Here is a 27,179-nt window from a genome sequence, read left to right on the forward strand (position 1 = left end):
TGTCACCTAAAAAGAAAAACAACATCAAAACATCCAACTTAGTGGCAAGTTTTTTTTTGCCAAATGACTAATATATATGTTTGGGTTTTTTTGTCTACTTTCTCCACAAACAATTGCCAGACAACACAGAGAGAGGTTGAACAACATAACATTGCAGAAAGATGTAAACAAGTGGAAAAAATAAGAGTTTAGAATATATATTTAAAGAATGTGTAATTGTGAAAAAGTGCTGCTAAACAAACAATGTTAAAGGAAAAATGTGTCTCGTCAGTTATTTATCTGTGGGTTTAGTTATTTTTGAAAGGTTTGGATATTCCATTTGTGTACTTGCTGTAAATATGCTCTCAGATATGAACCTACCCAGAGGACTAAAAACACATTTAACATATATTCAGGATAGGGCTTGTGACCTGTACATTCATCACAAAATTTTATAGTGACCCTAATGCTCGTCCTGAGTTGTCATACATATTCCCATTGTGGGAATTCATATTAAACAATTCTCAAATAATGAGAAAAAAGTGCAGTCTTGAGGCTGCTCTGAAGTCTATGGTTTATACTGTTTTTTTCTGTATTATTCTCAGTTTGAGTGGGTGTCCTTAATATGATTATCATTGTCTGTAAATACAGCAGTCACGCTCATTTGCTATTCAAACCTTTTGTATGCAAAGGGAAGCTAATCAGAAGAAAATCAGCTTAAAGAGAGGGTGACCTTGAAGACAGAGGTCAAAAAGCCTGTTTAAGACAAAGGTTGAACCTTGGAGCGCGGTATGAAATATGTAAAGGAATAAGATAACAAAATAAGGATTATTTTAATCTGTGAATCATGCAGACCTACTCTAGTCAGATCCAAAACTGTAAATGGCAAGCTGAAAACGAATGTAATGGGTAAGCCTTTGCATCTCTTCTTTGTGTGAGAATTCTGTGATTTAGGTTTTTTCCATTTAGAAAAAGAAGAAAGAAGCAGAAAGAATCAAAAACAATGAATGGAAGAAAGTCAGATTAAAAGAAAAAGGACTGTACCCTGTAGTGATTATAGTACAAATATGTACCGTGCTGGAAATATTTACTTATCTATATACTACAGATGTATATATTCAGATGTTTAATTTATATTCAGTAGGCATAGTTAATGCATACAGTGGACACAGTTTAATAATAAGCCCATAACTGTCTGTGCAGCAGTCCCAAGATGACACTGGACCCTGATGACTTTTTGTTGCTGAAAGCTCTGTTTAGTTCAAGGAACAACTCAGACTTGAAAGGGCAGATAAAAGAAGGGAAACTACACAAGATGTTTTCTGTGTTTAGTATATCAGGCTGTGGTGATCCACAGCCCAGCCCAAAGCCTAACCGAGAGGGCTGGCTCCACCTCTCAGTAAATTCTCCAGATGGTTTGATCTATATTCTACATCCCACATTTGCTCTGCTAATGTCAGTATACCTGTACACATAAGTACTGGAAATACCTCAGGTCTACCACACGCTCAGCTACACTTTTCCTAGTCAGAAAGAAAACTAACAAGCTTCTTTCAGAGAAAGTTGTGCATCATTCTTCAGAGAATCTTTTCAGGGTAAACAATCAGCCTCTGGGGACTTCTTCTCATGTTTTGGTAGCAACTATTTACAGGGCTCCAAAATTATGTTAAAAGTATTTTTTAACTATTTAGAGATATGGGGATTTTAACAAATTTAACTTACTTTCTTAGTCATACTTATGTTATTAGATTAAGTCAGTAACTATGTAACCGTCAAAGATATGGCAGTTCTTTGATGTCCCCTTATCTTCACATATTCAGAAGAGATAAGCGTCTACAAATAACAGTATTCTTCTTAAGGAGGCTATTTAAAGGATAACGAGAATCTGTAGTTAATTTGCTGAATAATATCTTTAATGATAAACATAATAGATATACACTCAGTGGCCACAATATTAGTTACACCCGAATCAGCTGCTCATTAATACAAATATTAAAATTACCCAATCACACAAAAGCAACTCAGTGACATGGACATGGTCAAGACTATCTGAAGTTAAAACTGAGCATCAGAATGGGGAAGGTAAGTGACTTAAATGACGCTGACTATGGCACAGTCGCTGCTGCCATACTGACTGATCTGAGTATTTCAGAAACTGCTGATGTACTGGGATTTTCCCACACAACCATCTCTAGGGTTTATAGAGAATGGTCCAAAAAAAGAACATGTCCAGTGAGTGGTAGTGAAAATGTCTTGTTCATGCCAGAGGTCAGTGGCGAATTAAATCAAATCACAACTATTTACAACTGAACTACAGAAGAGCATCTCCAAACACACATGTTGAATCTGAAAGCAGATGGGCTGCAGCAGCAGAAGACCACACAGGGTGCCACTCACACAGTAGCACCCTTTATGTTGAGGTTGTTTTCTTGGCACACTTTCAGACCTTTAGTATCAATGGACACTGTTTAAACACCACAGCATAACCTGAGTATTGTTGCTTACCTTTATGACTGCTGTACCCTTCTTCTGATGGCTGCTTGGAGCAGGAGAATACACTATGTCACAAAGCATAAATGATCTCAAACTAGTTTATTGATCATGACAATGAGTTCACTGTTCTCAAATGGTCATTATGGATTTGCAGCTAACAAAATCTGCAGCAACCGTGTGATGTTATCATGTCAATATGGACCAAAATCTCCCAGGAATGTTTCTAGCTTGTTAAATCAGTGTCACGAATAATTAAGGCACTTCTGAAGGCAAACGGAGGTCCAACCTGATACTAGCAAAGTGTACCTAATGAAGTGGCTAGTGGATCGCTTTAGTAACCAACAAACCCAAAGTATTTTAAGACTCAAATGTTGAACTGTTTTGTTTTATTATATTATATGTTGCTTCACATCAAGAAGGTTCTGAGTCTGCTTGCATGTTCTCCCCGTACTCTGGTTACTCTGGGTACTCTGGTTACTCTGGGTACTCTGGGTACTCTGGGTACTCTGGTTTCCTCAGTGGAAAATGTCAAGAAATTACTGGGATTAGGTTAATTGGTGATTCCAAATTGCCCATTGGGATCATTTGGATAATTGCACATTCAAATCAACCATGAATTGGATAAGCAGAAGAGAATGGATGGACATTAATTAGAATAGAAGGAAATAGTGTAAGTACAAAATTGAGACCAATAATAAATATCAATGAAGAAATGTAATGCTAAATTAAATAACATTTCATCTAACATTACAGATGTGGTATAAGCAGTACTTTTCACAATTCTCTATAAGGTAACTAACCTCACCCACAGTTTGCACATTCACTGCTTTTGTGGCTACAAAGCTTGTTTACAGAAGAGACAACAAGAAAGCAGTCGTAGCCATGTGTGCATCAATGTGCACCTTTATTTTTCTGTGGTCTTTTAACTGTTTTACTTCAATTTAAGTGTTAAGCCCTGTTATTTCCCCTTTATGTTTTCTGCTTATTTGTTGATCTTTGCTCTAACAGATGAGCTCGGTCATTCTATGAGAAGGCTTGCAGCTCCCTCTGCTGTTGTACAGCTAGAATATAGCAGAAGGCTGTACAATATTGCTGACCTGAACCGAAACCGAAGTCAAACCGCACCGAACAAAATATAAGATTTATTTTGGCAACCACTGAATAAAATGTGTAAACAAAGAATTTTACGAAACTCAAAATCTGAATCACTGGAAGAAGGGATTCGGTGAAATGTATTTATTACAGTTTAGTTATTCAAATTATTCCTAAAATATCATTTTACGATTATATATATATATATATTAAATAAAATATAACTTTTGTTTTCCTTTTTCTTTTCTGGCTTTTGGGAGTAGTCAAGAGTTATGTTGTAAGCATCAGCAGTGGTGACATTTAACAACCCACAGTTTCTGTCAGTGTGAACGCTGACAGCGACAACATTTGAAAAAAACAGAAACCCAAAACCACATTCAGCAGTTACAACAGCTAACAGCAGCAATGGACTGTAGTAAATAAATAAAACTGATTCCCACATTCTTCCTTTCAACATTGGATGTATTGTGGGTTTTTTGGAAACGATGTTGTACTCCATTAAATATAGATTCACTTTGTCAGAGCTCAACTGTTATTAAATAATCTGTAGTGGAGACAAGCTTGCAGACGGTGCTTCAGCCCACCAAAGGAAGTTAGAAAGTCTGACGTCAGAGATGTCAGAGGAGAAAACGAATAGGAAGTACACCATGTTTTGGCTAGCAGAAGGCAGATCAGCAAACCAGAGCAGGTACGAGGTTTTGGACTCCCAATTACTTTCTCTTCATCATCATTTTTAATTTTAAAGATTTAATCTGTCAGAATGTTTTTAATCAGTTAGATTATTCGAGGAAAGGTTGGATTTATAAAGTTGTGAACAGGAAATGTTTGCATATGAAATGCAGTTGCTTGAGCTAAATCTTTTTGTTTTGTTTTTTTACAATAATTGTAATGATTTAGAGATATGTTAACATTTTCTGAATTTTTCATTGACTAATTTTATCTCTATCACTTTGTAACTACCCACACAGTCCATCATGTCTCGTTGTGATGTAGAGTATACAAAAGAGGTCAAGCCTACAGTTCTGAGACATTTCAGATGTTCTGTCCTTAATACAAAAATTAAAATGTATCAAAATTCGAAGAATAGATACTGTAACATGAACTTTATTCTCCACATCTTTGGAACATGTAATATAGGACAATGTTTGGTCTCTTCTTGTCTTTCAGATAGAACATAACTGAGCCGACCTTCATGGCGATGGCAAATAACAAATTCCTCACCGTTGTCCTATTTGGTCTTTTTTTCAGTAAGGATGATTTAATAATCTTTCTCTTTTCTTTGTGTACACACACTCAAAATGAAGGTGGTCTTACACAGGAAAGTAAAACCACGAGCTGCTGTGCACAACGGAAACTTAACCGACTTGTTACAGGAGCTTAAACTAAGTTTCAACTAACATATCCCTCTTTGTTCCCTTTCTTTCTCTAAGGCCTTGCACCAGCACTTGCTGGTAAGTATCAAAAAAGATGATGTGTCAACTTCCTAAATGCATTTTTTAAAAATTCATTTTAATGCTTAGACAAAGAATAAAAATAAAAGTAAATGCAGAACTAGGTAACCAGGCGTGATGACTCAGTTTTTCCCTACATCTCTTGGGTTTTTTTTCTTTCTTCCCACCCCATTTCTGTCTAACTGTCTGTTTCTCACTTTTTTGTATTTACCAGACAGCACAGTGTCATGCTATAGGATTGAGCCAGGAACAATAGCAGGCATTATCTGTGCAGATGTGGTGCTGACCCTTATTATTGTCGTTGTAACATACCGATGTGCCAGTTTTCGGCGTCAGAAGATAGATAATGGTAAGATGATGGTGAAGGTCTCACTGCTCCCTGGGAGCCCTTTTATTTGATCACGTTTTTACTATATTCATCAAACTGACTTCTTCTGTAACGTGTGCCTTTAGCATCAAGTGTATATACTTTCAACTGATAGCTTTTCTCCCTTATGCTGTCTCTTGTCTGATTTCTTCACAGCTCACAAAGTGTATATGAATGTCCGGGCCAACTGCAAGAGCTGAAAGGATGGTGCAATGCATGAAAACACTTTCAACTTTCTTGTAGAAAACTGTTTACTTTTTTTAAAAAAATCTTCTCTGAAAATTAGTTATAGAAAAATATCATTAACTATTACATTTTAAGTTAACATGAACACATTGTTTTACACATTTTATATTTTACTTCTTAGCTAATTGTACTTAGACTTCAACCTGTTAATTCATACTACAAAAAATAAATAAAAGAGTCTCATAAATGGGATTTCATACTCAGCCACAATGTGGACTGTGATTTTAAATATGTTATAAAGTTATATAAGATGTGTTTCAGTTTATTTAGTAGAGACTTTGAAAAAGGCAGTCCAGTTTTATCTTCATAGTACCACTTCACAGCAACAATTGCCTCAAGGTACTGTTTATTGTAAAATAAGGACCCTACAATCATACTGTATTTTAATAATATTAATTGTGTGTGATAATAATAATTGTATATGGTTAACATTCAAATACACTGTTAAAAACCATCAAGGAAACATTTGAGCAATCTTAACTTTAGTTTTTTCTCTGATTTTGTATAATCAGCCCTCAAAGCATTGTTACAGCATTTTGTTTACAAAAAATAATATACAAGGATTCCAACTTGAGTATTTCATTCATGGACATCAGATGTGTGATTTAAATCTTCCTTTAATATTTTTCAGCAGTATTGTTTCATGTTAACCATAAACAATTTTGACACAGATTGTACTGGAGGATACAGCACCCCCTGAAGTTGGGTAGTGGTCGCAAACTATCTAAATAGTTTAACCGGGACCTGGAGATGTTGTCCAGATGTTCATATTATATTTACAAACTGTAAAATGTACAAAAAGTAATGCTAAAAAAAATGTAATGTCCACTTTAGCACATTAATAAAAGAAAGCTAAAACATTCTTGTGTCTGGTAAGTTTTTCTTTTTCTTTTTTTTTTAAAGATGGAGGAATATTTCATCTTCAAACATGTTCACAGAATACATTTATATGGTTTTTAGGCAGTTAACTTATTCTTGTTTTTCTACATTGTGTAGCTTCACAGATTTGTCAGTTGCTCGTTACTTTCCGTTTGCCTCTCCCTTTCATCTACTTTGTCATTCGGTAGCTGACATTTAAGACCTGATTAGATTTCAGACGTGTGAGACATGATTAGATTTGGAGCGTGGTTCCGCTGTGTGTCGAAGCCACTGTGTGGTTAACATGGCTCTACTTTATCCTTTCAGGCAAACACAGAATAAAAAATGCTAACCAAAGTGATTTCATATCTCTTTACTTATGTGTCTGATCTCAAGTACACAGTGTGCTTGATTGATGCACAGTGTCTCCTTTCAACCGTCCCTTATTACCTTGTGAGTCATTTACTTTCACAGTTTTGTGGATGGTGTCAACTTTAAAAGCTAAACTTCCGGTGATGTGTAGCAAATATGCCTTGCTGCCTGTTTCTTTGTTAATTAACAGAAAATGTTACACAACACAACATTTCCTTGTTCATCTGTGTTTGTGTAAAAAAGTGTATTTGAAATTATTTTTATATTTTATATTTTATTTATTTTATATTATATTTTTAAAACAGTCTTCCAAGTAATTAATTTCTAAGTAATTGAATAAAGGTCAAGAGTGTCACCTAATAAGACATCAGATCAGGTTTATGCTCTGAGCCACCTGATCATCGCTATGTCTCCACTTCATTGGGCTCACATCGCCAAATTCACCTGTCACCCTCATTTATCAGACGTTACTTTTGGTGGGGAACTCTAGAAAGTGATGTTAAAGGCTATGTAGTTGCCTGTTCCACCAGTGCACGAAACAAAAACAGCACTCAATGACCATCAGGTTTACTTCAACCACTAACCACCCCCATAGACCTTGGTCACATATAACTTTAGACTTTGCTACCAGCGAGCCCGTTTCCTCCAGGAAGTCCGGAATTCTCCCTGCAATTGACAGGTTCTCCAAGTCAGGTCATTTTGTCTCTCTGGACAAACTCTCCTCTGCCTCCGAAAATGTCAAGCTCTTTGTTGATCATGTTTTCAGACTCCATATGGTCTCTGACAGAGGCCCTCAGTTCACTTCAGAGGTCTGGAAGACCTTCTGCACCACCCTGGGAGCCAAAGTAAGCCTTAGCACCGGATACCACCGGCTATCCAATGGTCAAACCGAGAGTTGTCGACATGTTTGGACCCGGACTCTGGAAGCATTACTAAGGACCGTTGATCGACAGCGCTGCTACGGGGATCGGCTGAGAAGACCAAACCCCAGTATGCACCAGGGCTTGCTGCCAGAGACATTCCTCTCAAATCACTCTCTCGCAAGCTCGCTCCACGCTTTATTGGATCATATGAAGTCGACACCTCCATGTTTTGCTCACCTCCAAGCAAGACTCCCACTATGTCCCCACATCTTATTATCTTGCTTCTCTATGCACCCAATAAAGTTTGTTAAAATCTTATCACTGTCCTGCTCGTGTCTGCATTTGGGTCCACTCCCGCATACTGGCCCCTGGGCCCCCTTGACACTTCCTACTCCTTCTTTGAACATGTTAAGTTATTTATTATGATTATGCTTTTCTGTTTTCCTCATGTTTTGTTTTGATTGTGGTTTCTTTTTTTTCTTGAATCTGTAAAGTGAAAGTAAATACAAAACATCAAGGATGTTTTATTGGTAATTATCAGAAACAGTCAAAATGCTTGAATTTGTCTTGCAAAATAGTGATACTGAAAACATGAAAAACACAAGTCTTGTTTCATGTTCATACATTCACTGATTCTGAATTTGTGCTCAATATATCACTGGGTCTCCTGATTCCTTCAAACGCAGCACCCAGTTGCTACTAATCCTCTTAATTACTACGGAACCAGTGATGTGTATATTTGGTTAAATGTGGGAATCTGCGTGACAATAACAGTGAAACTTTCATTTTTACTGACGGTACATCAGCCTTATAGATAAACCGGTGGTTTTATAGCGGCTCAGAGACTAGGTAGCTCTTACTGTGGCCAACCGCTTGCACTAAACCACAGGTCATGCGGAAACGCTCTATACAGAGATACCATCACACGCATTTCTGCAGAAACTGAAGGTGTAATGAAACTGACCTTACACAGCTCCTTATCTTTGCCTAGCCTAGATTTTATTTTTATGAAAACATTGCTAAAAATTAAAATTAAAATAAATTGAAGGATTAAAGTCAAATATTTTCTTTTTATAGAGCAGCATTCCTCACAAGAATGTGGCAAAAACAGAACCACCAGCTTCCTCTTCTCTGAGTGGACTCACTTCTCCTCCTGCTATCACAGTCATATGCTCACGAATCCTGACACCCTGACAACACTCCCTGTGGACAGCCCTTTACCAGAGAGCCCTTCTACCTTTCGATATCTAGGTGCGAGAGCCTAGCATCTCGAAAGAGAACAGAAGGACCGGAGGCTCTCACCCTCCCTGTCTCATTTCCTCTTAGACCAGAAACCAAAAACTTTAGAAGATGTCTGATGCTCTCTGTATTGTGGGTTCGTTGTTTGGTGAGTAGCGTATATTTTGGTTTTGAACATCTATAGCGATGGTAGCAAAGGAACACAGGACTAACCTCGATTCTTTTTATAACCTGAGGTTCGTTTATTCTTTGTCTCGCAGGCTCATCAGAAGGACAGCAAGGTATCTCGCTTTTCTAAACTCTTTGCTCCGGTGTGATGTGTGTGTTTGGTTTTTGTATTTCAATCATATGTTGTTGGGGGTTTTTTGTTTGTTTTTTAACAGAATGTGGTTCCTGTTACCTGATAAACATGGAATCTGTAATAGGCATTATTGCCTCTGACATCATCTTGACCATCTTCATCACTATTTCTGTATTTTGCTTTGCGACTCATCAGAGGAGAAAGAGGGAATGGGAATCACACAGTGGTGAGCACTGTATTTGTGTGCCTTTCTGTACATGTGTATGTTTGCCTAGAGGTGTTATGCCAAATGGGCATTAACGTGACACTTCTAAATCTCCTGTCAGGCAAAAGAAGTGCACCATCATCAATTTCAAAGAAAATGGCAACAGAGGTCACAGAATCTCCATACCAGGTGATGTATAGAGTCTTTTAAAAATAAAAAATGAATGACTAAAAACACACTTGAAACAGAACAATACATATAATGTATATTATACGTATTACAATGATGCATTGCTTTGACTTTTCTGTAGGAGTTACATGGAGTCCAGTCAGATGTTTACAGTGAACTTCGGCACTATAGGAAATGACTGAATAACATAAAAAGTATCAAAGTGCTGACAATGTCCTGTTTGTAATTAGCTCCACAATGTAAAATATAAACTAAGATTATGCTTTGTCACATTTACTCGCAAAAAAATTGTTTATTCTGCATTAATTGATTGATGTTTTATTCAGTGAGTACTGCCTGGCACTAAATGTAATCTTTGCTGCTTCACATTCTAGTTTTAGGCTGTTTTATGATATGTATTTGTATTTAACTAATAATAAATGAAACTACATTTTAAAACCAGATTTCTGGCTCAGACAGATCCTGTCAAGTCTTCAAAAGTAATTGCATTGCTTCATTTATGATTTAATTGATGTTGGCTTTATTTTCATCACTCTGACAGCTTACACCAACACACCCAGCACAGGTTAAATCAAAACATATTTATTTTTTACATTTGTTTGTTGGATCAGAGAGAATGAAAATCTAATTTTGGATAGAAAAAGTCCCTGCAGCATCCGGATGTGGAAGCAAACTGTCTTGAGTTGAGTCTCCTGAGTCAACAGACAGTGATCCGTGATTCATAAGGAAGACATGCAATCTGAAAATAGAGAGGAAAAATGTTAAAACTGCAATCAGAACATGTGGAACACAAGCCAGATATAGAAAACCGGTTCATCTTATGTGAAGGAAATGTGAGTAATTAAGTCGGGCAATGTGGCATCAGTGGTTTTCTCAGTCAGGCTGGTTACTACTTGTAACCAAACTTGTAACAACTTGTAACCAGGTTGGTTACAAGTTTAACTAGTTAAACTTGAAATGTGATTCAAATCCAGAGGAAACTGACCTCTGTGTGCTCATCAAGCGACATGGTTCTTGGATGGAGTGGGCAAGCTGCTGCGCTCTTGTGGGACTAAAGCAAAGAAAAGATAGGATCACAAACACTGATATAACCCTCTGGAAACAGTCACTGTATGCATTACATTAGTAATTAAGAGAACAACACATTCTTACCAACTGGATAGGTTTCAGAGCTCATATATTCTCTGGTTTCTGTGGGAATATTAACAATTGTATAGCTTTTTATTTCTCACAGCATAACTCCTGGAAATATGTCATACAGAATATGGGCTTACCATCATAGTCCGTTTGTTTTTTGGTGCTCACTCCAGCCAGGCTGTCACTGCTGTCTTCCAAACTATCCCAATTTGGCCCTTCTCTGATTTGGCCATGGACCAACATACCACTCATCCCATTAACTTTTCCTCGTGTGGCCCACCTTTGGAGATTGGTGCTTTGACCGCCACCCTCCCGAGCATTTGTTATCCCTCCTTCCTCACTGTCTCTGCTTGCTTGGAGTTCTCCTTCAATCAAACTATGCTCCCTGTTCCCATGGTCCTGAACCAGGCTGCTGGTAATATCCATCGCTGCCATACTATCTTTGCCCACTACAGTCTCCTTCCTTGATGGAGCTTCATTTTTTGCCACAGCTCCAGGAATCATGATCTCATCGCTGTCAAGGTCTTTGGATACATCTAGGAAGAATGGAAGTCATTGCTATGCCATCTGAATTACCACATCCACGGCACTGATACAGACAGTTTGATTCATTCGGCTAATAATTTTGATTAAAAGCGCTGCACCTCTGCTTTCATCTCCATTTTTGTCAAACGCATCAGGTTCTGGAATATTAGAAAATATCTTTATTTATTGATATCGCTTACATTCTTTTTACTAAATTTGCACATCATCCGAATTGTTCACCTACCTGGACATCTGTTGGTTTCAGAGCTCTCTGTAGATTTGGCATCTGAGATATCTGTGAATGAATTTTTAGCCATTTATTGAAAAAGTAATTGTGCTTTTTTGTTTGTTTGAGTTCTTTTGTTTTGTTCAGTGTGCTTTTAGAGGCTCTTTAAAAATGAAAAAGTAAACAACAACAAAAAAGTGTACCGTCTGAGTCTTGCTTATTCACAGTGCCACATAGAGGGGTCCTTTGTGCTGCATTAAACAAGTAAAAGTAAACAACAAAAACAGCACGATTACTAGAAATGTTTCTGTTCTCTTTAATGCACTCTGGATTATTTTTATAGAGAACCAACAGCAATTTGAGGATGTGAGTATATCTGAAAGCTACATTTGGAAGCACTGACCTGTGACGGCTGCAGGTGTGGTCCTTTCTGTAGTAACTGCTAGTGCATCTACAAATTTGCAATGAACAAGTCTTGTGATCATTTCAAACAACGGTACAAGCAGTATTTAGCTACATGAATAGTTCTTACCATGTAGAAAGCTTAACACACCTTCTTTGGAGGATTGCCCTGTTAGACAGATTTTAATTTTATTACAAAATTAACAGTTTCCTGAACAATATTCAATTATTTACTCTCTTTCAACGGTTTACCTTTGATAGAGGCTGCCACCACCATATCTGCAAATGGAAGCAGGAGCAGGCAACACAAGAGGCTGAAAAAATTATTCAAGATTTCAGTTAGAAAATACATACTTATATCAAAACTAATGCAATATCTTATTTGTGGCTAATAGGTGAAAGTAGCTTTAATTACAGAAGTTTAAAATGCAAAATAAATCAATCCAGACTTACATCTTCATTGCTGACTTTGGGTCCTGGGTCTGTCCACTGTTGGTCAGTAAGAGCGCAGTTAGGAGGCTTTTATGTGCTGCTGCTTTGTCTCGCTTTGTGACCTGTAATAGGCCTTGCCTTGGTTAATTATAGATTCTCACAAGAAGTATCAAATTGAGTTTTAGTCAGTGACTGTTTCTTTGTGTTGAACAGTGCGTGAATTGCACGTAGAGGAGCAACAATTAGGTTACAGGCTCTGATATGTTTACAAAGGCCTATTCATTTCAGTTCAGTATGACAACAATCATTCTTAACATTCACAGAAGCCACTGGTCTTCCCCTCATTTATGTGTTGATTACAGGTGGCAGGTTTTCTTCAGAGAAATGCCCCTGAGGTTATTCTATGGCCACAGAACATGTATTGTTGCGTCGCCCTTTCTCCATTGTCCATTTACTCATTGTGGTCCTACAAATGTCATGAAGAGTGGACGATTTCAGGTGAATCTATTTAAATTGCAATTTCATATATATCCCTTCTTTCTCTAGTTCTACAGTACAAGCAGGAAAATTATGTAAATCCCATTTAACCCTTACATACTCTTAGGGTTATAATTATCTATATGCTTTCACATTATGATTCAGATCAGTTTTGAATTCATAGTAAAAGTTTACAACAAATTTTGAACAACAGATCAGATCAATTCAGAATATATACAAAGCCTGTTCTGCATTAATAAATGAATGATTTATCCTTAAATATTGTTTCACAGAGGATCAGTATTTATTCGGTATTAATGAACACTTTGAGCAAAAGAATGCTTATTGCAAACTTGCCTGTGCGTTCAAAGCAGCGATAAGAGGTAAATCACACGCATGCCCTAGTCCCTCTTTTAATTTCTGTTTCAATAGTTCAGAATAAATGGATTACAATTTGTTTATTGTTAAATATTCTCACATGTGGTTATCTGTTGGCACACACATTTATATTTAGTATAGTTTTAATGATCACTCTTCTTACTATAATTCACACTTTAACTATACATTCATACAGAACTTTATTCCATACGCTTCAAGTATTTTATCTTCTTCACATTGACTGCAAATTCAGAATCCCCAGTTAACCTGACAGTCTTTGGATTGTGGGAAAAAACCCACTCCAGATACACTGGAGTAGATCAAGCATGCAAATTCCACACAGAGATGCCACAGCGAGCCTATGAACCAGGAACCTTTTTGCACTGAGGCAACAGTGTTAACCAGTCTACCACCATGCCCACCTTATTTCAGACCTCATACCTCTGTCAAGCCACCCTCTGCTCTCTGTTACTTATGATCATTCCCCCTGATGTTATACTATGATGCTGTTTGGCGATTCCACCGTGATCCTTCAAAGACCAATAGGTTCTTTTGACTGCAGGAACCTGGGCAAATGTGGAGGAAACACTGACTATTCATGTGATAGACAAACATGGCATGTACATTTTCACAGTTTCAAAATTCCCTAAAACTACACATATACCTTGATTTGACGCACACTAGTGGACCTAAAAAAAATCTCAATGAATAAAGATCATATTTGAGTTTTATTTTTGTGTATTTTGGGTCACTTTAAGAAAAGTAATCAAATTTCAACCTTAAATAATTAAATTTATTATTTAGGTAGCTATTTTCCAGATGTCAGATGTGAAAATAACAGTATTGAATTAAGTAAACCGTTTGTGATGCTCAGCTAAATATAGGCATAGGCCTTGCTTAAACCCACACTGGGGAAATTCACTTGTTACAAAAGCACAAGGTACAGGAAGAAAAAGTGAATTAGAGATATACTAGAAAAAAATAAAAATAGAAAAAAAAATCCAAGAGAATTAGAAACAAAAAAGACAAAATACAATATTATGTACACAGTAATACATTTGTTTATATTTATACATTTACTTATTTTTAACAGATGGAATGTTTCAGTCTACTTGTGGAACCGAACACTGAGTTTTGGAGTAGGTTTACATAAACTAAAAAGCTTTAACTACAGAGACGTTCGGATCAAAGTTTCCTCCTCTAGCGAGACCTGTTGGTGGCAGACTGAGTTACAGTCTCCCTATGAAAAATAAAAGAGAGAGCGCCCCCTGCAGGAGAGGCTGTTCGCACTAAGCTCTTGATCTCGAGCATCGCCATATTGACGTCCCAACAACGCTGAGAGGTAATCGGGTTATTTAATCGCAAATATTCGTTGGTTTAGAGCTATTTGTGGGTGCTATACACACGAGGAAAGGCTAGGGATAAGTCACAGAGCCGCGACGCCATTCTGCTGTTCGATCACAGTGATTCAAGGGTGTTTTTTCAAGGCGTTGTCAGCCAGTTGCCTCGCCAGCCAAGCTGGCTATTCACTCCCCTAGCTTGTTAGCTTAGCACTTTTTAGCTTTAGGAAATATATTTTTTCGAAGCTTTTTGTGAAGTTCCACTTTAATAATGGCAAATTGGAAAGTCCTTTTACTACTTTAACGCAGAAATATTATTTTCTTTCCGTTACAGACCCATAGTGTGGTCGAGAGCTTGTTGTGACTTTGTACCCGGCTTTTTTTACTCTGCAGTTGGCGAAGCTAATGCTAACTAGCATGTAAGCCAGCTGCCCGGCTAGCTCTTAGCTCCACAGTAGGCCTTGTGGGGCCACAGAAGGCTTGTACGCACATTTCACCTCTTCATCAAAGTATTAAGCGGGCAAACTGGCTCCAGCTGAACGCGTGTCTCGTAGCAGATAGATCATTTGTCGACTGGATGCTCCTCGTGTGCTCGTAAATTTGACATAAGCTTAATAACGTTATATAGTGGTTGGCGTACGTTGGCTAGCACACTCTGCTCGTGTTTTCCTGATTGATACTGTTGATTTTAATTAACCTACATTTCTGCCCCGTTTCAACAGGAGATACTGGCTTGGTGTAGCCCCCAGTGATGACCGTATTGAACCCCGTACCTCCTGATTAGACTGGTTGGATGCCCCCATTTAACATTCAGGTTGCTCCATTTTATACGCCACCACATTTACACACACTAGACATCCCCGGGCTGTCCTTAGTTTTGTTTAAACGTGTCTGTTTTACTTTAGAAATGGCTCTGTTTTACTTAAGATACTATTACTGCTCTTCTGTAGCGTGTGGGGAATATTCACATTTTTCTTTTGAAAGTTTTAATCAGGCTACCATTGAGAGAGTCTAAATATGTCTTAAAGTTTTGGCTACACATTGCTCATCATCTCTTCCTGTAATATTTAATAAAAGCCTGGAACTGTGATGGTTTTTAACAATATATATGTATATTTTTTGTCTGTTTTTCTATGTAGCTTACTTACTGTAGAGGCATTGCAGCCACCCCTGTTTCAGTTCATCTTTCACCATTGTCCTGGAGGAAACCTCCCAGGTATGCTGTGCTGTCTTATATTTCAATATTTGGCCCATATTTTATATACAAGGCTGTTCATAACAGTTGGAATGCTAAACCAGTACTCAAAAATGCTTATGTAACCATCAATATGTATTTGTCTTGCACATTTGTGCCCCTGTGATTTTAATAGAGCTTTATTGTATAATTTCATTTGTCCTTTTTCTGTCTCATCTCAGGAGAGTTAGAGAAGACCCTTTGTAGAATATGTCTGGCCCTGTTCCAAGCCGCTCTCGAGTTTACCCTGATGTAAACACACAGAGACCTCGGGAATACTGGGACTATGAGTCCCATGTTGTTGAATGGGGGTAAGGAAAAGGGGTTATTGTTGGTGGCCTTGGTTTAGTTTTTTTTTTTTTTTTTTTTTTTTTTTTTTTTTTCCTTTTCTTAGTTTTTAACTGTGGCTTTTTAATTATTTTTTTTCCCCCAGCAACCAAGACGACTATCAGCTAGTCAGAAAACTAGGGAGAGGCAAATATAGTGAAGTGTTTGAAGCCATAAACATCACAAACAATGAAAAAGTGGTCGTCAAAATACTGAAGGTATGGATGTTTATCTATTGATTGTTGGTGGATTTCACTTTATCACTTCAGTTGAGATTTTATAAGCCTCATGAGACCTCGTCCCTGTCCATAGCCTGTCAAGAAAAAGAAAATCAAGAGAGAAATAAAGATCCTGGAGAATTTGAGGGGTGGTCCAAATATCATCTCACTGTTAGATATCGTCAAGGACCCTGTGGTAATTTTGTTTTGTTTTTTTATTTATAACAATTCAAGGCTTTTAAATACAAAAGATTTTATGGACAAACACACATTCCCCTTTTTCTTTTAGTCACGGACCCCAGCTCTGGTGTTTGAACATGTCAACAACACAGACTTCAAGGTAATGATGTTGTGTTTTTGTGGACTGTGAATTTTAAAATGTTAATCTTACAATTTTTTTTCCCCAAATTGCCTCTAATTTGTTTTGTTTTTTATTCTTTTACAGCAATTGTATCAAACTCTGTCCGACTTTGACATACGGTTCTACATGTATGAAATCTTAAAGGTAAGCAGTTTGTCGTACATGTGGATTGCACCAGCTGTTCTGTTATATTGGAAACATTAGATCAATATATATCTTTTATTTACTTTTGTTTAAATGGCAGGCTCTGGATTACTGCCACAGTATGGGAATTATGCACAGAGACGTCAAGCCACACAATGTAATGATTGACCATGAACATAGAAAGGTATTGTATTATTATGTTGTTTATTTTCATTATCATTTGTGGTTCACACCAGCTTTGGCGTGTAGCCCGATACAGTTATTGCTGCATATTCTGACTTGTTCTTCTTGTTCAGCTCCGTCTAATCGATTGGGGTTTGGCTGAATTCTACCATCCAAACCAAGAATACAACGTGAGAGTGGCATCCAGGTACTTCAAAGGACCTGAACTGCTGGTAGACTACCAGGTGAAACTCTTTATATTACTATCTGCATGTAAAGGCAAATAAATGTCTGTTTTCAATATATAATCAAGTCAGGAAGCCACTTCAATCCAGTGCTCCTCTTTATATTATTTGTAGATGTATGACTACAGCTTGGACATGTGGAGTTTGGGTTGCATGCTCGCCAGCATGATCTTCAGGAAGGAACCTTTCTTTCATGGTCATGACAACTATGATCAGGTATGAAGTTTTTTTGTTTTTGTTCTTTAAATATAGTCTTGTCAGTGTGGTCAAGGACATTGTGGCCAAAATAGAGCTGCAGAGCTTCTTTTTTTTCCACAATACAGAGTATTTTTATTTTCTACACAGTCACACTAGTATTCTCAGAGCAGGCGCTGGTGTCATCGTAACCTTGTGTGGAAAACCAGCAGCGATTGCTTCAGGGTTTGTTTATTATTAACTTTGTGCCAGCTTGATGTATTAAATGAACCAGGGAAAAAATACAAAGGGTGCAAGACGTGACGACATACCTAAAGACGTACGTCATGACATAGTTTAATCCTGTCTGTAATGTCAGTTAGGTTAGGAGCTTTGCTTATCTACACTAGGACTAAGGTCAAGACTCTAAAGTAGTCCATCAAATTGAAGCCTAGCATCAAGTCCTCTTTCTTACAACTAAATCCTTTAGGATCTTTTATTGAACCGCTCTTATAAAACGTTAGTATTCAACATTTGATTATTTGTTCATTTTAGCTTTCGATCACCTGCTAATACAGTTCTTAGTTGTACTTATCAGCATCAATTCATCTAGCGTAATTACATTTCTTGAATTCTAATATCAAAGTGCAGTGAGCGACAGATGACTCATATCGGTATTTCTTACTTACTGAAACAGTCGTATCATTTCAAACCAGTTTAAGGGTCACAAGGTTGATTCATATACTTTCAATGAAAAAGCGATCGTAACGATGACTGTGCTACGATCAGTTAATCATTTCTCTAGATGCTCCACCCAGTTGAAGTAAACCACCATCGATAAATAGGAAACCTTTGGTCTTTGCTAATAAAAAATAATGAATCACGGTAAAAGGTTAAATTATGTTTATTCGCGTGGGCTTTTATTTTCTGGAAATCTGTGTGACTGATAATAAAAACAACTACTGGAACTATGTTTTTTCTTCTTTTCTTTTTTTTTTTTTTGTCATTTTATATTTCAAGTGCTCACTTTGTACTACTTCCAATCTGTGCTCACATGTTTTTGTTTTTGTTTTTTTAAATAAAAATAACTTCTTAAATAATTATGTTTGCTATCATCAGATTTTTAAAATTATTTTCCTTTAAGCATACTTTGATAAGTTTGATGATTTGAAGCAGAATGAACAGTATGAGTGTCAAACATGCCCAGTCTTAATGTAACAAAATATGTAGTCCTGTATCTGTACTCTCCCACCATTAATTATTGGTCTGTACACACCATGGTCAAACAAATGCTTTATGTAATCCAACTGCTTTTTTTTGTGTGTGTGTGTGTGTGTATATTTTTTGTTTTGCAGCTTGTGCGAATTGCAAAAGTACTTGGCACAGAGGACCTGTATGACTACATTGACAAGTACAACATTGAGCTGGATCCACGGTTCAATGACATTCTGGGAAGGTAAAAGATCATAGCTGCTTGTTCTTAATAAAGCATCCACTGAGTGTTTTGGGTTATGACTAAGTCTTAATGGCCAAATTTTTGCCTCTAGGCATTCCCGCAAAAGGTGGGAAAGGTTTGTGCACAGCGAGAACCAGCACCTAGTCAGTACAGAGGCTCTAGACTTCCTTGACAAACTGCTGCGTTACGACCATCAAGCCCGCCTCACGGCCAGAGAGGCCATGGATCATCCTTACTTCTGTAAGTCTTGTTTTTCCTCTCTCTGCATGTATTGCTTTTTTTCTAAAAAAAACAAAAAACATTTCGTGGTTGCTTACATACACGTTTGTTCTCAGATCCCATCGTAAAAGATCAGGGAAGGGGGGCCACTCCTGGAGGGATGGCTGCCAGCTCCACTCCAGTCAGCTCCTCAAGTATGATGGCCGGTGAGTAATCTTGTTCAAATTGCCTGCACTTATAGACAACAGTCTTGCTAGCTGCACGATGCTTTTGCAAAGAATTATCTTGAAGACAAATGACCTCTGTTAGATATATATAATTAGCCCTTTACTGTAAAGTAGAGGTGTGACTTTCTTGACTTTTTTTTGAAGTAGCACCTGACAGTGGCTGCAGTTAAAGTTATGCAGTGGTGTTAAAAAACATAAATAAAGTACATCACCCTTTAGAGCTGTGATTTTCTGATTAGTAATATGGCAACATTTCTTACAGATTGCATCAGGTAACTTTGGCACATAATAATATCAGCTGCAGCTGCTTTTAAGGCATGCTCTGCAGTTGCTCATATTTACTTTTCTCAGAATGTCACCTGGACAGCTTCACACTTTTTCCTTTTGAAAATTGAAAAGTTCAGTGAAGCAACCTAACGGCATGCGTGTGTACAAAGATGTGTACTGATTGTATATTATAACTATGGAAGATTTTGAAAACACCTGTATTATTCTAGCTGGCTTGAACTTTATGATTATGAATAGTTTCACTTGTGATGTAAGATCCAACCCATCGTGATGCCTGTTCTTTGATCTCCCTCCTATCTGTAATTGTGCATTTTCCGGGTGATTAATGATCCTTCTCCCTCTCCTAGGCATCACCTCAATGTCCTCCACACAGCCCATGGCTAACATTGCTGGATCACCCGTCATCCCCGCCCCCAACACCCTGGCCACACAAGTCCCTGCAGCCACCGGGGCCCAGCCCTGAAGCCACTTCCTCACCCGTGTTTATGTGTCCCACGGCCATGACCCGCGTAGCTCTCACTACGACCCAGGGCCATGGTTCCCCCTTTTATGTTGGAAAAATAACAAAGAAGATTTAAATTGCTTTTCACATTCAGTTATTTTTTGACACCTGGACTTGACAGAAATGTATTGTTGCACCTGTCAGAATTATTAGAAATTAATTTGGGTGTGTTACTTGACAATGCTATTGTCTAGAAATCCTAATGAGATGTAGACCTGAAGAGAATGGATAATAAAAATTTATTTTGTATGTTTCAAATATACAGTCTTGCTCTTGAAACTGTTTGACGGGGATCCTGCTGTATTACACTGTGAACCTTTGACACGACTTCACGAAACAAGAGTCAGGAATCTGGCGCGCCCCACCCAACAGCGCTCGCTGGTTGCACACGATGTAACGTGCAGGAGTTGTTGGTGTTTTGAAGTTGTTAGACGCTATCGTTCTTTAATTGGACTTTTTGTAGATATTCTACAGTTACTGTCAGGTTGCATGCACCCAATGCTGAGTTTCACAGGGTCAATAGTTTGCCAATTTTATGTTACTTCACTTCTGTATGTGTATGTATGTGTTCATGTTTGTTTTTTATGAAGTCTCTTACACATGATTTTGATTATAGACAATTTTGTAACTTTTTTGTTTTATGTTGGGAGGGGTCATCACCTACAGAAAACAACTTCAAAAATAAACAATTTAAACAGGGTTTTGCAGGCCCTACATGTTATTGAATATACATCTGTACACCCGACTGGTTGTGTAGGTATGCATCAATGAACGGAAACACAATAGTCATTGTTTACTGCAAGAAAGGTTTACTTGAGTGAATATTTACACCTAATACCAGGTTTCCTTTAGATGGACTAGTGGATATAGGTGTGTTTTTAGAATGTAAGGGTTCAAAATACCTGATGGCAACCTCTGTGTGGGAAAGAACAAATGAATACATGTAATCGCTCACACACACACCCCTTGAGATTATTTCCGTATTATACTTTTCTTATCATTTATCAGATAAAATTCTCAGAACCAGGTAGAGCTGTTCGAGCTTGTCGAGGACCACGCCCTAGTGCAGCCATGGAATAAAACAATGAATTAGGCTGGGATTTTTGACTCGCAGGCCATTCTGTTCATGAAAAAAAAGGCTGCTAATTTTGGAAGCTAACCCCATGTTTTTATGTCTGGCAATATCTTATTTTCAATATATGATTATTGTGGCTAAAAGAAGTCACTTTAATCATAGTATTGGGTAGCTGTTATTAAAAAAAATAGAGAAATTTTTAATCCAGTTACACTGAAAATGTGAATGAGTGGCGATAGAGGCCTTTTAAATGGTTATCTTCACTGCTGGTTCAAAAACAGCCCTCATGTTGAAACCTTGCATTGGGAGTAAGGTTGTCCAGATTACAAAAGCAAACATTAGTCTCCAAACTATGGTGTGAGCGGACATTTTTCAAAGGCCAGGAAGAGAGAGGGAGGGTTAGCAAGCCATTAGTGCAGGGAGCATGGAGAAAGAGAGTCACACCTGATGTATGAATTCCGAGGGGTCTGTCAACTCGCTCCTTTTTGCTATGTCACAAGTTAAACTGACAGTTCACAGCAGGCCCAAACTATCCTCAGGCTGCTCGGAGGCCACCACTTCCCCCGTGGAGCTGAAAACCACAAAAACACAGAACTTCTCTACTTCCCTTTACCTACTACAAACCTGCGATAAGCTATATGAGGTTTACTGAATAGCTGACCTTAAAACATTAGTAAAACTTGCTTGTTTTTCATTCTGTCCAAAACGTGGGAGGGACCTGCATTCACAGCCCTGATCATGCCGTAACCAACGGCAATAAACTTGAGAGTGAGTCACCGGCCACTTCATTAGGTACATCTTGCTTGTACTGGGTTGAGCCCCTTTTTGTCTTAAAATTCTACATGGCATAGATTCATTAAGGTACTGGAAACATTCCTTAGAGATTTTTGCTTTGTGTTGACGTGAGAGCATCACGCAATTGCTGCAGATTTGTCGGCTGCACATCCGCGATGAGAATCTCCCATTCCGTCACATTAAGTTGCTTATTCAGTTGAGATCTGGTGACTGTGGAGGCCTTGTGAGTACAATGGACTCATTGTCATGTTCAAGAAACCGTTTGGCACGATTTGAACTTTGTGACACGGCACGTTATCCTGCTGGAAGCAGCCATCAGAAGATGGGCACACTGTGGTCATAAAGGGATGGACGTGGTCAGCAACAATACTCAGGTAGGCTGTGCCAGTTCAACAATGACTCAAAGTGTGCCAAGCAAACATCCCCCACACCCTTACACCAGCAGCAGCCTGAACCACTGATACAAGGCAGGATGGATCCATGCTTTCATGTTGATTATGCCAAATTCTGAATCTTTCCAGTTTCATGTCATGTGTTATACCAACAACTGATTAACTGCCAGTAATTGTTATGTTTTTTATGTGTTCTCTCTTTGCGTATTTTAGTAAATAGACTGTAGTCAACAGGATTTATAAAGAGGTTATATATAAAATAAAGAAAGACCTGTTTAAATCTTCATCATGCTGTGTTTTTGTAGCTGCATTACAATCAGTCCAATCTCCTTTTGCCTCATTAGATATCTTTGTAGAACGGTGGTGTTATACTTGTTGCAATTTCTGCTGCAATCTTGGCCAGATCATTCTTGAAAAAGACATGTTTAATGTCAATACACTTTACCGGTATAAATGAGAGATAGCTGCTTCTACCTTGTGACAAGTATGTTGTTTCTGGCTTGATATCATTCATGCATTTAACAATTTCAGTGATGAAAATTACTTTTTGGCACTGTACCTCTTCTTAGCTCACAGGCGTGGTAGCCAGTAGTGTAGATTTAGCCCATGTGCTTCAGTCTTCATCATACTTTGTGTTAAGAGATGCTCTTCTGCATACTTTGGTTGAAACAGACGTTTATTTGAGACATTCTCCTCTGACCTCTGAGCCATTTTCACCCAGAGAACTGTTCCTCACTGGATAGTTTCTCTTTTACAGACCATCCTCTGTAAACTCTAGTGATGGTTTTGTGGGAAAATCCCAGCAGTTGCTGAAATAATCAGGCCTGCACCAAAAACCATGCCGCTTTCAGCCACTTAGATCACCTTTCTCAGGCATTCTGATGCTCCGTTTCAACTTCAGCAGGTCATCTTTACCAGGTCTACATTTCTAAACGCACTGAGTTGCTGCCATGTGACTTGCTCATTAGCTGTTAACAAGGAGTTGAAAAGGTGTAAATAATGAAGTGGCCAGTGAGTACATATCCCCTTACAGAAAGTGAAATTTACTAAAAAATGATCCCATACAGGTGCACTGGATGTTCCTGGATGTTACACACAAAGGTGACTCCATTGCATGTGCAGAGTCAAGAGGCCAAATGTTAATCATGAGGCAACTCTGCTGCAGGCTGTGTGCACTTCACTGTCTACTAAGGGCAAAACATGCAGTGAATCAACACCTGTCAACTCACAAAATCCCCAACTTTCATGCGCACAAACAACATAGATCTGTCTTTTAGATGCTAGCTCTTTGGAACTAAACCAAATTTACGTATTTATCAAATTTAGAGATTCACAATGCGCAATATAGAAGTGACGCATTTCTTATTTCACATGGTAAGAAGCGGTATTTCCGATTGTCATGAATGCAGCATTTCGGGAACGCCCCGCTGTGCAGTTGTCGCAGTTTTTAAGTACGTTTGGAAACCTTTCCCCCTCCTGATTTCAAAATGGGAAAGCTGGCATACATTTCGCTTTTTGTAGCTGTCTTGTCGGTGCTGTTAGGAGAGAGGTTTATCAACCTGAGGTAATACAGACAGCGTTCATGTCGAAGCACTTTTGTGCACTCGGACTGTTTCAAAATAACTTTTGTTTTGCAAACTCTGCAGGAAAAGGTGCCTTGCTACTAGAGAGATTGTCCCGAAACACCTCCCCAACTGTGTTGCACTCAAAAATCTGGGTAAGCAAACATGCAAGAAAATGCAGCCGATACTTTGATGCACACTAGAAATCAGAAAAATTAACAATATGTGAATATTGTGCTTTTAGATTATGGATCGGAGGATATAACGATCCTGGAAAACGGACTCGCCTTTATCAGCACTGTAAGTTGTTTTTGCTGTAAAGCAGCCAAATCTCCACCTCTTAGGTTAACAGTCTTAAAGCCCATAGCAATAGTGTGGAATAAGAATGTTAATAACAGGAATTTATAATGCAGCCAGTTTTATTACACTTTGCATAATTCACAGTATTTTTCATGCTTTGTGTGTGCAGGGTCTGAAGTTTCCTGGACTGCCTTCCTCGGATGTGCCTGGAAAGATATTTCTGCTTGATCTACAGGATTCTCAGATGAAACCAGTAGAGCTCCGCATGCCAAGGAACTTTGATCTTGACTCTTTCAACCCTCATGGCATCAGTGTATACATTGATCCAAGTGGTAAACAAACCTACAGTTCATATGCGTTTGCACACATGGCATACAAATGTCCACAGAATACCATCTGGAAGGCAAAAATCTGCTGTCCTTGATTTGAGTAAACTTTGCAATTTATTGCTCAGCTTAGGGCACTGAGGACAATGTTTACTTTTTTCTTTTGCTTGTGTGTGCTTGCCAAGCATGTGGTCAAACCTGCTGTGATACCTACAGTTGGTACCATGTAAGTACAGTAAGAATAGCCAGGCTTTTCATGGGTGTGTTTGGACATTTGGACACAAATGGTGTCGTAATATGCAAAGCCTAGTGATAATTTTCTTTTTATTTAATTTCAAGTTATGCATGCCCCTCAACTTTGATACAGTCACACACACACACCCCTTATAGACATTATTTTTGTTCTGTGCCTTTCTTATCGTTTTTTCCAGATAGCACAGTCTACCTATTTGTTGTCAATCATCCTCAACAAAAAAGCCAAGTGGAGCTATTCAAGTTTGTGGAGGAGGACCGTGCCCTAGAACACCTGAAAACAATAAAACATGAACTTCTCTACAGGTAAAGTAACATGACAAATTTCTGTTATAAATGACATTTGAGATTTACTGAATAGTCAGCCTTAAACAATATTCGTGCAACCATCTCATGTCATAATATAATTCCATACAAATCACGTGCATATTAATGTGTAATAACATGACAAAACATTTTTTTTTGTTTCCTTTCTATTCTAGCGTAAATGATATTGTTGCAGTGGGAGTGGATAGCTTCTATGCAACAAATGATCACTATTTTAACCAAGAAATCCTGAAAGTATTTGTGGAGCCTTTACTGCCTCTGTCGTGGGCTAATGTTGTGTACTATAGTAGTGAGGAGGTAAAAGTGGTCTCTGAGGGTTATTTCTTTGCAAATGGAATCAACATGTCACCAGACAAAAGGTAAGAATGATCAGGAGGCCCTTGCACACGGTTACATATGTTTCAAATATCTGAATGTCTTTATTTTAACGTTCTCTCTCTTTTTTTATAGGTATATTTATGTCGTAGAATTTTTTGACCAAAAAGTGCACGTGTTGGAGCGGAAAGAAGACAATTCATTGGCCAACGTCAAGGTGGCTAATAAAACTGACTTACCACAACAGTGTGGGAGTGCTCTTTTGACAGTTTAAAAATTTTTTTAAATCCATTGAAAAATACTTTGATAATATATCAATATTTTTTAATTAATGTTGGTATATTTACAAAGTCCCTTTCGGTTCTCTTGCCACAAGGAACTCGTGTCTCTGGCTTGAATTGAACTAAGCCTGAACCATAAAATAATTATGGTCATGATAAAATCATGACATACAAATTCAATTAAAAAAAATTGTGTTTTAATTTTTGTTGTTATTGTTTGTTTGTTTTTTAAATTGAACCTTCTAACTGATTTATTTAAAATTTTATATAAATTTGCATATATGAGTTTTAACTTGAATCATTTTGGCATATCCAGCATTTTTTTCCCCAAATTATTGCTTAAAATGTTTTGTGCTATTTATTTAGTCTAAAAAAGTAATGTATCAAATATTTCTACATTTAGTGTTAAAAGAAAATACAAACGCTGAATATTCTCACTGAAAGTACTTGCAGAGTTAAACTCTTATATATATATGACTCTACGATAAGTGTGTAATTGCAGTCTTTCCTTTGACATTTAACCAGTCTGTTGCTGTGGGTACACTCTGTGACAACGTCGAGGTCGACCCTGAAAATGGTGACCTTTGGTTAGGCTGTCACCCTAATGCATGGAAGGCTCTCATGTTTGACCCCAAAGACCCACCAGGATCAGAGGTCTGGTGTTTCTTCTTATTTGTGTTTCTTTTTTCACTATATAACCGCACATGCACCCATTTGTAGAGATTGATCTGATTATGTTTATTTTCTTATGATTTTGTATGTTTGCAGATCATCCGTATCCAGAACGTTCATTCTGATCAGCCGGTGGTTACACAGGTGTACGCAGACAATGGACATGTGATCATGGGCTCTTCTGTAGCTGCTACGTATGGAGGGAAGTTGCTCATTGGCTCTGTGTTCCACAAAGCCTTGTGCTGTGATTTACAATAGACGATGAAAGCAAACACTGCCACTCACTTTAACACATAAGAGGGGAAAAAAAATCTCAATTCAAGTGTTTAAAAGGAAAAAGAAAAAGGGAAAAAAATATTTGTATCTGTTCTCAGCTGGACAGTTTATACTGCACTGCGCACGTTCAGCCTACAAAAGTGGTATTAGACACAGAAATTACTGAACTATCAAGATATTTGCTTCACTGTTAAATAATTGGAACAATTATGAAAATAATGTTTTTAATTTGATAATTTATTACTGTCTGTATTTGGCTTTGAATAAAAGGTGAAATGTGAACTTTAATAAATAGATTTGTTGTGGTTCCACAATGAAGCTGTCCACTGTGTTCCCAGTAAGTAAACGCACATTTGTCAACAGGGGGGAAAAATGTTATTTGATCCATCACCCTTTTCTCAATCATCCTCACCACATGAGGCAAGATCTGGCATGCATCTCCAGAGCGAGGGTGATTGATGGTCATTTTATATTTCT

At 37.8% G+C, this 27,179-nt stretch overlaps 5 protein-coding genes across 10 annotated transcripts; 4 read left to right on the forward strand and 1 right to left on the reverse strand.

The window, feature by feature from the left end:
- The first annotated feature begins 4,111 nt into the window (after positions 1 to 4,111).
- On the forward strand, positions 4,112 to 6,490 carry hcst (hematopoietic cell signal transducer). The gene is made up of 5 exons (XM_013277022.3): positions 4,112 to 4,252; positions 4,732 to 4,811; positions 4,995 to 5,015; positions 5,230 to 5,364; positions 5,539 to 6,490. Exons 2-5 carry the CDS (start codon positions 4,757 to 4,759, stop codon positions 5,580 to 5,582), a joined length of 255 nt encoding a protein of 84 aa, XP_013132476.1. The 5' UTR covers positions 4,112 to 4,252; positions 4,732 to 4,756; the 3' UTR covers positions 5,583 to 6,490.
- Positions 6,491 to 8,814: 2,324 nt separating this feature from the next.
- Positions 8,815 to 10,096, forward strand: tyrobp (transmembrane immune signaling adaptor TYROBP). The gene is made up of 5 exons (XM_025911487.1): positions 8,815 to 9,108; positions 9,221 to 9,241; positions 9,344 to 9,487; positions 9,588 to 9,655; positions 9,777 to 10,096. Exons 1-5 carry the CDS (start codon positions 9,072 to 9,074, stop codon positions 9,831 to 9,833), a joined length of 327 nt encoding a protein of 108 aa, XP_025767272.1. The 5' UTR covers positions 8,815 to 9,071; the 3' UTR covers positions 9,834 to 10,096.
- Positions 10,097 to 10,221: 125 nt separating this feature from the next.
- On the reverse strand, positions 10,222 to 13,793 carry LOC102078727 (uncharacterized). Of its 5 annotated transcripts, none has more exons than XM_025911484.1 (12): positions 13,674 to 13,793; positions 12,399 to 12,434; positions 12,198 to 12,259; positions 12,076 to 12,114; positions 11,947 to 11,994; positions 11,747 to 11,794; positions 11,562 to 11,612; positions 11,437 to 11,475; positions 10,930 to 11,328; positions 10,808 to 10,846; positions 10,641 to 10,706; positions 10,222 to 10,394 (listed from the first exon to the last, which is right to left on the reverse strand). In XM_025911484.1, exons 2-11 carry the CDS (start codon positions 12,404 to 12,406, stop codon positions 10,654 to 10,656), a joined length of 786 nt encoding a protein of 261 aa, XP_025767269.1. In that variant the 5' UTR covers positions 12,407 to 12,434; positions 13,674 to 13,793; the 3' UTR covers positions 10,222 to 10,394; positions 10,641 to 10,653. The 5 variants fall into 5 exon arrangements, with proteins under 5 accessions (XP_025767269.1, XP_019220305.1, XP_025767270.1 ...); XM_019364760.1 differs by having other exon boundaries at positions 12,399 to 12,499; XM_025911485.1 differs by lacking the exon at positions 13,674 to 13,793 and having other exon boundaries at positions 12,097 to 12,114; positions 12,399 to 12,766.
- Positions 13,794 to 14,424: 631 nt separating this feature from the next.
- Positions 14,425 to 20,829, forward strand: LOC100534434 (casein kinase II subunit alpha). Of its 2 annotated transcripts, none has more exons than XM_013277021.3 (15): positions 14,425 to 14,574; positions 15,295 to 15,386; positions 15,712 to 15,788; positions 15,989 to 16,117; positions 16,240 to 16,351; positions 16,446 to 16,547; positions 16,641 to 16,691; positions 16,797 to 16,856; positions 16,957 to 17,040; positions 17,153 to 17,263; positions 17,378 to 17,479; positions 18,793 to 18,893; positions 18,985 to 19,133; positions 19,229 to 19,318; positions 19,975 to 20,829. In XM_013277021.3, exons 4-15 carry the CDS (start codon positions 16,017 to 16,019, stop codon positions 20,088 to 20,090), a joined length of 1,179 nt encoding a protein of 392 aa, XP_013132475.1. In that variant the 5' UTR covers positions 14,425 to 14,574; positions 15,295 to 15,386; positions 15,712 to 15,788; positions 15,989 to 16,016; the 3' UTR covers positions 20,091 to 20,829. The 2 variants fall into 2 exon arrangements, with proteins under 2 accessions (XP_013132475.1, XP_019220583.1); XM_019365038.2 differs by lacking the exon at positions 14,425 to 14,574 and adding an exon at positions 14,982 to 15,166 and having other exon boundaries at positions 19,975 to 20,389.
- A 2,979-nt stretch (positions 20,830 to 23,808) lies between these two features.
- On the forward strand, positions 23,809 to 27,121 carry LOC100710431 (serum paraoxonase/arylesterase 2). Its single transcript, XM_003454364.5, has 9 exons — positions 23,809 to 23,955; positions 24,038 to 24,108; positions 24,198 to 24,253; positions 24,423 to 24,585; positions 25,011 to 25,137; positions 25,314 to 25,517; positions 25,609 to 25,690; positions 26,280 to 26,408; positions 26,523 to 27,121. Exons 1-9 carry the CDS (start codon positions 23,879 to 23,881, stop codon positions 26,682 to 26,684), a joined length of 1,071 nt encoding a protein of 356 aa, XP_003454412.1. The 5' UTR covers positions 23,809 to 23,878; the 3' UTR covers positions 26,685 to 27,121.
- Positions 27,122 to 27,179: the final 58 nt, after the last annotated feature.

This window comes from Oreochromis niloticus, linkage group LG11 (genome assembly GCF_001858045.2).
Source record: "Oreochromis niloticus isolate F11D_XX linkage group LG11, O_niloticus_UMD_NMBU, whole genome shotgun sequence".
NCBI lineage: Eukaryota > Metazoa > Chordata > Actinopteri > Cichliformes > Cichlidae > Oreochromis > Oreochromis niloticus.